Source organism: Typopeltis vanoorti, chromosome 1 (genome assembly GCF_054136105.1).
Source record: "Typopeltis vanoorti isolate ZY-2024b chromosome 1, IOZ_Tvanoo_1.0, whole genome shotgun sequence".
Lineage (NCBI taxonomy): Eukaryota > Metazoa > Arthropoda > Arachnida > Uropygi > Thelyphonidae > Typopeltis > Typopeltis vanoorti.
The window spans coordinates 65,052,824-65,065,365 of record NC_143549.1 but is presented as its reverse complement, the minus strand read 5'-3'; the positions used below and the strand labels follow the sequence as shown (position 1 = coordinate 65,065,365).

At 31.7% G+C, this 12,542-nt stretch overlaps 1 protein-coding gene across 1 annotated transcript in view; it reads left to right on the top strand.

The window, feature by feature from the left end:
- Positions 1–12,542, top strand: part of mon2 (Mon2 homolog, regulator of endosome-to-Golgi trafficking) — a 749,535-nt gene that overhangs the window by 663,481 nt on the left and 73,512 nt on the right. Inside the window, exon 32 of the mRNA XM_090397718.1 lies at positions 8,599–8,659. Within this exon, the coding sequence (XP_090253844.1) occupies positions 8,599–8,659 (61 nt within the window). The remainder of the gene's footprint in view (positions 1–8,598; positions 8,660–12,542) is intronic.

Here is a 12,542-nt window from a genome sequence, read left to right as displayed (position 1 = left end):
CCTATCTCAGTATCTCCTTGCGGATATGTGTAATGCTATGCATTAAGGCAAGGGCCACTACCCATACCAGTTTCGACCTTTATTGAGGTCTCGTCAGTGGGAGCAAACTTTGTTTGCTCAAAAATAAACTTTCATTTTTCAAAAATTTTTAAAAATTTTTTTTGAAAAATAAACTCAATATAAATAAAGAAATCATTTTTGGCATAAATACTGCATCAGCCTATAAAAGAAATGTCAGTTTTTCTGTGTTAGGATATCTGAACAACTGAAAACGAAACAAGACATTCTTGCTTGAGGCAATTTAGCGCGACTTCTCGGAGACTTTCTGTCTTGTGTTTCTCATAAGAGTAATCTAACACTTTTAGCTTTTCCTCCAAGTAAAAGGATTATTGTCCAGCATTTCTAAGACGTATTTCAGAAATAGAAACCAGCAGCAATAGAAGTAGTAATATTTAGATTTTTTTTTAAAAAAAATTAACAAAAATAATACAACTGAACTTTCTTTGTGTGATATACAGTTTTACATATTGAAAATATAGCATAGTATTTCTAAATCTTAGAATAATTTCAGCAGACTGCTGAACAGCTGATTTCAGATGCAAAGAAAGAGTACAGAATTAGAAGCTTCGAATATACAACAATATTATTGCGTTATTTCTTTTGTCAAAACGGTAAACTGAAATAAGAGACTTTGAATACTCTCTGAAAGCTTTCAAAGCAGTAGAAATTTAAAGTAGTTATGCAACTCAGTTCCAGGACAGGAGGGGGGGGGAGCATAAATGAGCATAAATTTTGAATCATTCCATATAGAATATCCTTCCTATTATATTTTTGACATATCTACAGTGATTAAGCACTGGATATTATAGTAATGTGCATCCTATAAAAAAATCTGTTCCAATTTTAAGCAAAAGAAGAAGGCGAAGAGTCCAATAAAATACCAGTAGGTATAAATTTTTGATACTAAAAAAAAAGACACAGTATCTGAAACCGAGCAATGCAGTTTATAATCATTTGTTGTTCATAAAAAAAAAGAAAAAAAAAATTCGTTCCTAAAATTGAAATGTGACAATCCATATCAAGGTATTTTGCAAAGAAAGAAAGCAAAATGTCATATTTATTTCACTAAATGTTATTTAAAAATATAAATATCTGACAAAATATTGTACATGTAAACAAACATTTGAAAATTCGTGAAAAAAAATCTATATTATCAGTAAAGTGAAGGAAATTTACTATTACTAAAATATATTCATTGCAAAGGCTGATCTGTGGTCATTTCAGGATTGATTATTTATTTTGGCAGATGTGAAACTTCTATTTTTGGAAAGAGACACAATAAATAAATTGTACAGAAAAAAAAAACACGATCAAATATCCTAGTACAATGAAGAAAATTCCATTTTCTTCATTGTACGTTTTCATCCACCTTGGCCAGTAGGAGGGTTAAACTTGGTTCTTTATTTTATGCCAGTAACGTTATACTTAAGATAAATCTATTACAAGTCTTCAGAACTCACTGCTTAGTATTTTTTTTTATGAAAATGGAACCATAAAAAGTTGTTTGTGAAATCAAAGGCTACACAGAAAGCATCAACTTCATTCTTAATGGAGAATAAGAATACAGTTGCTTTCCATACACTTGTTTGACCTATAGAACAAGCAAAGCATTTTGGCTAGTAGTTAAGATTTTTATGAAATCTTTGTGTAGCACCTGATATTAGATAATAAATTGAAAATAGTAAAGCTTTTATGCATTTCTGCTATTTATGCACAGTTTTTGTAAAGAGCAAATTAAATTTGGAAACAGAAACAATAAACACAATTGTTATGGTAGTGAACTACCTGACTAAATGTATATAAATGAAAGAGAGAAAGAAATTGCCAAGACACCAAACTGTAGTATACAAAGCAGTGTTTAAGTTAAAAGTAGGGTTGGAAATTAAACTGTTGATCATAGACTAGAGGTATGAGAGTTCTAAGAAAAATTAGAGAAATGATCAGATATCATAAATTCAAAATCATATAAGAATTTAACATGCTAGCATTCAATAATGTATGAGCAGAGCTAATGTAAGCTGGTGTAATTGCTTAAATAGAGTGGGAAAGGAAATTCTTAACAAGACAAGTGTTTAATGCTATGAGGCAGATAAAAGATCCTGAGGGAAAACAAGTACAGTTAAATAATACTGCTGGATTTTGCAAAAGCATTTGACATGATCCAACATTTAACTTTGTTACGCAAACTGCAACAATGTAGATAGATATGAAACTGGTGATATGGATAAAAGGGTGGCTGATAGACAAATATCAAAAAAGTGGTATATAGAATAGAGAATCCAGGAGGAGAAGGCAGGTGACTAGTGATGTGCTGCAGGGCTCTGTGCTTGGACCACTGCTGTTTATTTTGTATATATATTTGATGCAGGAAATAATTTGAAGGGGGCTATTCAGTTTGCTGATGATGCAAAGTTGGATTGGCTAATAGTTAATCAAGATGATGTAGAGAGCTTGCAGGATGATTTAAATAGGCTGACAGCATGTACAAAATATAACTGATATCAATTTAATGTGGAAAAGTGTAAAGTTATGCATTTTGGGATACGAAGACTACAGGCTGTGTACCACATTGAGGGAAATGAACTCCAGGAAATTGATGAAGCCATGGATTTAGGAGGAGTAGTACTAGTTAGTTGAAGTTTAGATTCTGATTTAATAAAATTGCATAGTTCAGTACGTAACTTAATTTACGTAAAAAATATCACTTTCTTGTACACAACACAAAAAGTTTCACAAAATAACATAAAAAAGTTTTTTTATTTCTTTGTAAAAAAGTCACTGATTTTCTTTTGCTTCTTTGAAGCTAAAAAAGAAAATCAGAAATCTAAAAAAGAAAATTTTTTTAATCAACCAGAAAATTTTTCGAATGCTTCTTTTCGGAGCTGCATTAGCAACAAAATTTTGTAGAATGGCGTATCATTCTGCTTAGCCCATTCTATGCACATATTAAAACTGTCAGCTGCCTCTTCATGTTTTACTTTTTTTCTTTGAGTTCTTCATCGTCATCATCGTCTTCTAATTCATTCTGTAGCATCATATTTATATATTTCATCATCTGATTTGATTTTGAATTCACTTTCAGTTCTACCTGTAATCCATTCTGTAACATCTGTTTGTGAAATTTCGACATCTGGATTTATATTTTTAACCAAATTATGCACTAGTAGTAAGACTTATACGTTGGTTAGACATATAGAAGTGATTCATTAAAGTTATCTTTAATTTATTTACTTTATATACGTTGTCAATTCCGTAAATTAATTACCAGTTACAAATTATGCACGTTTTGAATTTCCTCTTTTTGTGTATATTTGTGATTCATGCCGACAATACAGTACATACTGTACAGTATAAAAAAGCAAAAGTGAATACACAATAAATCAAAATAGTCCTCCAGTATAACTGTACAATCGACAGTTAAAAAAAAAATACTGTACTGTAATAATAATAAAATAAATAATAATAGTTAAAATAATAATTATTAAATAAAAATAATAGTACACAAAATAATAATACATAATAAATAAAACTTTTTTCTTGGCCATGGGTTCATCATTATCACCGATATTAACAAACCTATTTATGGAAAAATTTGAAAACAATGCTCTTAAGAATTACCATAAAAAACCAAAAATATGGCTACGCTATGTGGACGATATTTTCATCATATTCAGTGGAACAACAGATGAACTTATCAATTTCAAAGATTATCTCAACAATTTGCACAATACCATAAAATTCACTTTAGAACAAGAAAAAAATAAAAAACTTCCTTTTCTGTATATTCTATTAGAAGTTAATGAAGAAAGTAAACTCTCCTTCTCAGTATATAGGAAGCCGACAAACACTGGAAGATTTCTAAATGCAACCTCACACCACCATCCTTCACAAAAACTAAGCTTAATTAAAACTCTTTGAGACAGAGCATACAATATCTCCAGCACACAAGAAAGATGTAATGAAGAACTAAAATACTTAACACAGATCCTCCAACAGAATGGATATGAAACAAAAACCATCAAGAGAATCCTTAAAATGCCTCCAGCTAACAACACAATAAAACAGGATTACAAAAATGCGATCTCGCTTCCTTATATCAAAAATGCTACAGATAAGCTAGCCAAATTAATGAACAAACACAACATAAAAGTAGCCTTCCTTCCTATGGAAAAAATCTCAAGATTCCTACATCCACCAAAACCACCTCATCATCCTCTTAAAAAACCAGGAGTCTACAAAATCCACTGCTCTTGTGGGATTTACTACGTAGGACAGACAGGAAGATCTGGAGAAATACGCATGGCTGAACACCAAAAAGACATACAATACAAAAGAGAACAAAAAAAAAAACGGGTCTTGCTTTCCATACCACTTCCACTGGACACGATGGACTCTGGCATAAAACGACGATGTCATACATAGAAAACAACAGTTATATAAGAAAATTTAAAGAAGCTGCTAATATGCTAAAAAAACCCAACCCAATGCAATAAAAATCAAGATTTAATTCTCCATCAAGTGTGGTCAGCTCTAATAAAAAATCTACCTCAATCTGTGCTCGGACTGTATGAACGAGAACAAGAACACGTGACATCGTCCAGTATTGTTAAATGCCAATAACGTTATATATCTGCATTCTGTTATTTGAGTTTTATGAATAGCCAGACGGTTATGATTTGTATTTATTAATTCTCTTGTTTAAATTTTAAGTTATACTATTTACCCCCTGAAGATGTAAATCCTACGATTTACGAAACCTGTCAGGAACTATTATTTCAGTGTTTTATATAACTGAATAATAAAAAAATGTGGTGTAATCACCGAAATATATCTTTTGAACCAATTAGCCAGATAAGTCTACGCCTGCAAAAACTTTTTTTCTTTCAAACCGCAGTTCGGATTACTGGAGGGTTCGGACTAAAGAGGTTCAGATTAGCGAGATAATACTGTATGTCGATCCGAAACACAACACAATTTTCTGCGCAATATCAGTTAATATTGGGAATTTTTCATATGCATACTTCCAAATGACTTCATTGTTTATTGATTTTAAATGTAAACTATTCTGAATATTTATTATCTCAAGTTCTACTTCAGCTTGGTTTATATCAAACAGCCCATTAATTTTATTTGAAATTTCTGTAACGTTCAAGTTTTCTTGAAATGGATTATTGATAAAAGATACAATCATTTCAGTTTTACTAAAATCTTTAAATCTTGAATTTATTTCTTCCTCAACTAATTCTATTTCACGAATAAATTCTTTTAAATCATAGCGAAGCATTTCTTGATTTTGTTCAAAAATTTTTTAATAAATATGGGAGATGTTCATGGTCATTTATATTTTTTTTTAATAAAAGTAAGTATTGTTGGAGTTTTTATTGAACTTAACTTGTCAATTAAATTTTTATCTATACCTTGTAACTCTAAATTTAAATTGCTTAATTTCGTACAGAAATCTACTAAAAATGATAAGTGTAACAACCATCTTTTATCACTCAATTGTGGATAAATATCTCCTTTTTCATCAAGAAAAATTTTTATATCGTTAATTAATACAAGAAATCTTTCTAAAAATTGACTTCTGTTGAGCCAGCGAACATTATTGTACAACAGAAGTTCCCTATCATCATCTGCCTGTAATTTAAATAATTGCTGTTGCAGGGCTTTTCCTCTAATAGAATTTACAATTTTAAATGTAATATCCAAAACATCTTTTGTGTTTAATCTTTTACTTTTGGTGAATAATGCAGTGGTACGTTAAAAAATCTGGATATTTGTCATCGTTTTTACATAATGAAATGAAGCCTGATTTATTACCTATCATTGCAGGAGCACCATCAGTAGTAATAGACACAAGTTTAAAAAGCAGAAGTTTGTGTTGTTTCACAAATTCATCAAATGCCGAAAAAATGTCTTCTCCCCTAGTCCTTCCCAATAATGGTATAATTTTCAAAAGTTCTTCTTTACTTGAATAATCTTGAAATACTATGCGAATAAATACCATTAACTGAGCAATATCAGTGAAGCGTTTGATTCATCAAATTGTAACGAAAACACAACACACTGGTGAATGGCTGACATTAACCTGGCCTGGAAACTTTTCTCCGGCAATTGGAACTCTTCCTTTCGGCAGTTTGAAACCTTGTCTGTGGCCTAGAAGTAGTCTCTCTCTAGCGACGTCTCGAACCGAGAAGCTCTTTTCTGGAAGCGGGAAACTCCTCTCTCAAGCAACGTGGATCCAGGCAGTCTCTCTCTGACGGCGACTCTGGACCGGGTGGCCTCCTCTGACAGCAATTCTGGAACCGGGACCCCTTCTGCTTTCTTCAGTCCCTTTTTTATTTAGCCTCCTGTGAGACCCCGCATGAAGTTTGGAAACCCCCAAAGAATCGGTATGAGTCTTTCATCTTAAGTTTCAAGTTTGGCATGCCTTTTGTTCTCCTCCGCTTTCTTTTGATTGTAAGTTGGCAGCCATTGGAAAGTTGTTTGTACTCTTTCTGACTGACTTCAGAGATGTTTACACTTAGAGCCTTTGGCAACAAAAACATTGCCTTTGTTTTTAACACTCTAACATATTCTTATTAAAGCAGTATATACAGTTAGCTTCAAAAGAGTTATTTACATAAACATCTAATACAAACTGTGCCGAGACAAACAAAGTTTATTTTTTTTTACAATATTCACATGGGACTTAACCTAAGTAAAAAATCGATGCAATGTGCTTTGGAATATTTAATATTTAAGCTACAATCGAGTTTTTACACTTTGCTTATAATCATATTCACTTGGCTCGCTGTTTGACTTCCACTGATCCAAATTAATTCATTTACCCGGACTTATAAGAAAATTACTGATTTGACAATTTTAATGAAAAATGAATAAACAATAGCAATACATTTAAAGCGAATTAAAAATAATACAAAATAATGATAAATAAAATATTATGTTTTCAGTTTTAATTAAATTTGTAAGTAAGGAGGAATGCACAAGAGAACAACCAAAAATCGCTCTGCGATCGACGGGTTGAACACCCCCCCCCCTGGTATAATATGTATATCTTGTATATGTCATGATATGAATAATAATAATCTGTTATTTAATAGTGATATTCCTCTGTAGTTTGGGATGCAATCCATTCTGTTTCCTTTTTTGAATATGTTTATAACTATTGCTGTCTTCCATTCTTGTGGGATGTTTCCTTCTTCCCATATTCTGTTTAGGAATTTAATTAATCGTAATTGAAATGGTTTAAAGTTGTATTTGTATAGTTCTGAATTTATTCCATCTTCTCCTGTAGCTTTTCTATTTTTTAGTTTTTCCAATATCTTCTTTAGATCATTTAACTGTATTGGTTCTTCACTTGTTTATTGACTTATTACTTGTTTTGTTTCAATCTGATTATTATTGTTTAGAAGCTGGATGTAGTGACTGGTCCATTCTTTTGTGGTGAGGCCTTCTAATTGTAGATTATCCTTTGTTTCTTGAGTCTTGAATATAATAATAATAATAATAATAAATGCTGTTAGAAGTGCTTTAGAAGACTGAATCTAAGATCTAACAACATTGACAATATGATAACATTTATTTTGATGAAAATTTTAATAGGAAGCTGGTAATTATGTAGTATTATCATTTTATTCCTTTGTGCTGTGGAATACAATAATTGCAAAGGTGGCTACAATAACACATTAGATTACTTAGTTGTTAAAGAACCCATTGAAAATCTGGGATAGGGAGGTTATTATTTTCCTTTATATTAACAAAGCCACATCTGGACTACTGCACACATCTAGATTCCTTGAAATGAAGTGATGGAGAGGATCCAAAGGCAGGTGATGAAGATTTATGATGGGTCTGTGGAATATTCCCTATGAACTGGATTGATAATTTGTGGATTACTAAGACTAGGCAAAAAAAAGTTCATAGAAATACATTTGCTACCATTATTATGGCATCAGGACTGGCAGATCATGCTTTGGATATCCCCACAATACTTGAAAATTGTTACAATTTATGCTATTTTTCACTCATTATAAGAAATCATTATATACAGCTACATAGATGTCATTACAAATTGGAGTGATTATTTTTAGATTTGGCAATGGTTATGAAACACTTGCTTGATCTCAACAAGTATGGCTGTTATTGAACCAAAAATATGGAAGACAGTTATTGTAAGATCAACTTCAACAACTGTAAAAAAAGTTTATTTTTACAACATTAGTGGATGTGAAATTTTTACAACATTAGTGGATGTGAATCAAATGAATGTGGACTTTAGGTCTTTTATTCATTTTAATTCGAACTGTTTCTTATAAACATTGTGGCTTGTGTATTGTAACAAGTAGTTGTGCATTGAAGATTCTCATTTGAAATCAAACTAATCTATGATTCAGATTTTGATTTTTAAAATTCAGATGTTTTTTTTTTTCCCCTGAATTCCTTTAACTTTTTGATATTAAATGCTTATACTTTTGGAAGCTTGTATTGTTTTGTGCTTTTTATATTTTGTTTTATAACAATATAATATATTCATAGTATTCCCCAACCAACACAGAGTTTGGAAGACCAGCAGTGTGATGAAGCTCTGGACTGTAAGGTAATAATTTTACATAGTTGCTAGTGTACCATGCAAATAATAACGTAACATATATTTTGTAATCTATAATTCAACATTTTATGTGTCATGTATTTTCCAAATTTCTGAAAACATAACATTTATAGTATACTACCATTTGAGAAGGCAATTTGCTATTCTGATAATTGGAGGGTTTGATAACTGAAGTACACTGACTAATTATGTATATAATTAGTAATTGATGCAAGTGGAGCCAATCAGGACTATTGTTTTTCAATTGTGGGCTATTTTATTTCAGAGTAGTCTGGCATAACAGAAATCAAAAAATTATGAAAAACCAATTTTTTGGTGGAAAGTTGATTCTTTGAAACCAGTTCTTCAATATCTACATTTCAGATTCCACAGCCATTCAATTAGAAATTGTATCTTTGTGTAACCATTTTTAACTTATAATTATTCCCTCACTTAATACAAGACACTATCAGTTGTTGAACAACCAAAAATTTAAGCATACTATCAGAACAAAACAATCTGCTTTCCATTCATTAAACAACTTTACAACATCATCCTATATATATATATAGATAGATAGATAAATAATATGAGAGGTGTCTAGAAAGTTCTGTAAACACCTAGAACAAGAAGGATATTAAAGCAACTGATATAACTACAAGAAAGAACATATCTTAAAACCCTTTAACCACATGTTTCATCAAATTGTTATAATTTGTTCTTTTTATTTTAGGATATATAAGAAGAGATAAAATTAATTCATTTTTGTTCTAGGTGTTTTCCAGACCCCCCCCCTCCTCTTATATATATATATTTATATATATATTGGTCCAATTTTTCATTTGCTAAAAGTTGTAAGCTTATAGCACATTAATACTTTGAAAATGGCTGAAGGTTAGATTATCTGGGACTCCTGCTGACCAAACATGATACTTCTACAAGCCACTTCAAATTTCCAATAAGCAGGGTGATGGTAGTGGTCTTACAGCAGGCAATGAAATTCATCTAACACCTAAAGACATTCACAAACATCCATGTCACAGTGGATTTGAACTAGTAGCCTGTAGGTTGGAGAGTAGAGATGCTATCCACTTGACAAATCAAGCAGGCAACATAGAATAACCTCTCTAAGATGCTTCTTTTCCAAGTCATTGAGCACTTCAGAGATTACTGCCTCCCACCTAAATATGTAGAATAAAAAACAAAAGGATCTCCAAAACCAAGAAAAAAAACTGAATTATCCATCCATATGGAAAAGAAAACACCTATCCATCTACATATTCTCCATGCGGGTCACTTTCAAAGTAAAATGCAAAGAAATATACTAAATATCTCAACCATAAAACCATCACTGGAAATATGTTATTTATCAGTAATTTTGTTGTATCAACTGTAATTATGTTTAAAAATATATGAGTACATGTTTATGTATGTAACTATGCATATTGGCAATCATCCTTGTATTTTTTTATTTAATTATTACTTTATATTTCAATTCCAAGTTGCATTCCTTCTGGATGAAAAATCTTACAACTGTCATAACCCTTTCTTTTTATCCTGAAAGAAGCATTTTTATAGATGAAAAAAGTATGGTCTATTTTATTGAGAATTTCCATTTCACCTCCATTGTGTACTCCCTTTCCTTTAACTTTCTGTATATTGCTGTTGGTTTCCTTCTACTCCACTAGAAGTGGTAATCCACTGGTGAGTACACATTTATTCATATAACTCTCCAAGTAAGTCTTATGTTCTGGCAGATTACTCTGAAGTAAAATAGCTTTACTACTGCTTTTATAAATAAGTATTAACAAGTGCATTACATATATATGAGGATTGTTTGAAAAGTTTGGTAAAAAAATAAGTTAAACTCATTTTTTTGAAAAAAATCATCTTCATTTCTCAACATAGCCTCCATTTACACATTCAGTCCAGCGAGTTTCCATTATTTTCATCCCATCTAAAAAGTTGGATTTGTCAAATTGTGCAAAATAGTCAGACAGCCTTGATGACATCCTCATTCGAAGAAAATTTTTTCCCACCGAGCCAAATTTTTAAGTTTGGGAACAAGAAGTCACATAAGGCCAAGTCCAGAGAATGCGGTGGATGTGAAACCAATTCGAACCTCAATTCATGCAATTTTGCATTTGCGATAGTCGCATTATCTTGATGAAAGAGCATTTTTTTGTGCCCCAACCTTGGCTGTTTTTTCTTCAGTTCTTCTTTTAAACAGTCCAACAATGACGTATAATAGACTCCTGTTATTATCTCACCCTTTTCCAAATAGTCTATCATGATAATTCCTTTGGAATCCCAAAAAAACAGTGGCCATCACCTTCACAGCTGACAAAACGGTCTTCGCTTTTTTCAGTGTTCTTTCGCCGAGCATTGTCCACTGTTTTGACTGCTGCTTGGACTGAGGTGTGTAGTGGTGGATCCAAGTTTCGTCTGTAGTCATGAATCGATGCAAAAAATCCTGCAAATTGTGATTAAACATCACCAAACACTGCGTTGAAATGTCTTTTCGCGTGCATTTTTGATCGACAGTCAACCATCGTGCACACAGCTTTTTCATGTTCAATTTTTTGTGCAGGATATTATACACCCATTCATTTGAGATGCCTACAATCTCAGCAGTTTTGTGCACTTTCACTTGGCAGTCTTCCATAACGATACCATGAATTTTGTCAATCATTTCCTTCTTAGTGACCTCAGTTGGGCATCCAGAGAATGCTTCATCTTCGATGGACTTACAACCATGTTTAAACTCATTTATCCAAAAATAAATAGTCTTTAATGCTGGTGCAGAGTCCCCATGAACTGCATCTAACTCAGCTTTGACCTGCGCGGCCATCCATTTCTTCAAATAAAAGTGTTTTATTACTGTACAAAAGTCGTTTTTCTCCATTTTTGTGAAAAATGCAAACATGCTCATTTTAAATGTTTGCCAAACGAAAACTATGCATCGCATGGCTAAATTTTGCCAGGGGTCATGAAAAAGATTATGCGTGCTGACACTGGTATGAATGAACGAATTGTGTTGCGATTATTGGAAGTTTACCAAGCTTTTCAAACAACCCTCATAAAAGTAGTAGTCTGAGATGTAGGGATATAACATTTCTATTACATCATGCAAAATAAATTAAGGTATAGTATATCTTTTACTTGTGTAAAACAGCTGAAATGGTTGGCCTTAAATTAAATATGACTTAAACAAAAGTTCTTAAATTGAACAGCAATTGCCACAGGAAAATAAAAACAATCAATATGTAGTAGAAGTTAAGTTACATATGAGCAAATGTAATTACTGACAATAATATAATGCAATGATTGACAAATATGAATCATCCAAATATCATACTAAAACCAAAATAAAGAGCTTCAATAGCAATGTTAACACTATATTATTTTATGGATCAAAGACATGGAAACTGACCAAAAAACAAAAAGCTAAATTAAATAGTTTTCAAACAGAATGTCTGTGAAAATATTAAAAATATTTTGGCCCCAATGTATGGTGAACAATGACTTATATAAACTGGCTGAGCAAAAAAAAATATTACTACTGATGAAATAAAAAAACACAGATGGAAATGGATTGGACATATACTGAGAATGGTCAGCAGAGAGATTCCAAGAGTAATTTCGACATACATATCCCAGAAAGAAGAAGTGGGAAGGCCTAAATTAACTTGGCAATGAATAACAGAAAAGGGAAAAAGAATATCTAGCTGGGGGAGCTTGTGAGAAACTGAATTCATGTCTCAAGACAGAGGTATCTTTAATAAACAGTTCTCTGCCTTATGCACCACAAGGCATGAAGAGAATAAGTAAGTATATCTTTTACTGACTTTTACTAACAGTAAAATTGGAAACTGATTCTTGTCAATGAAGT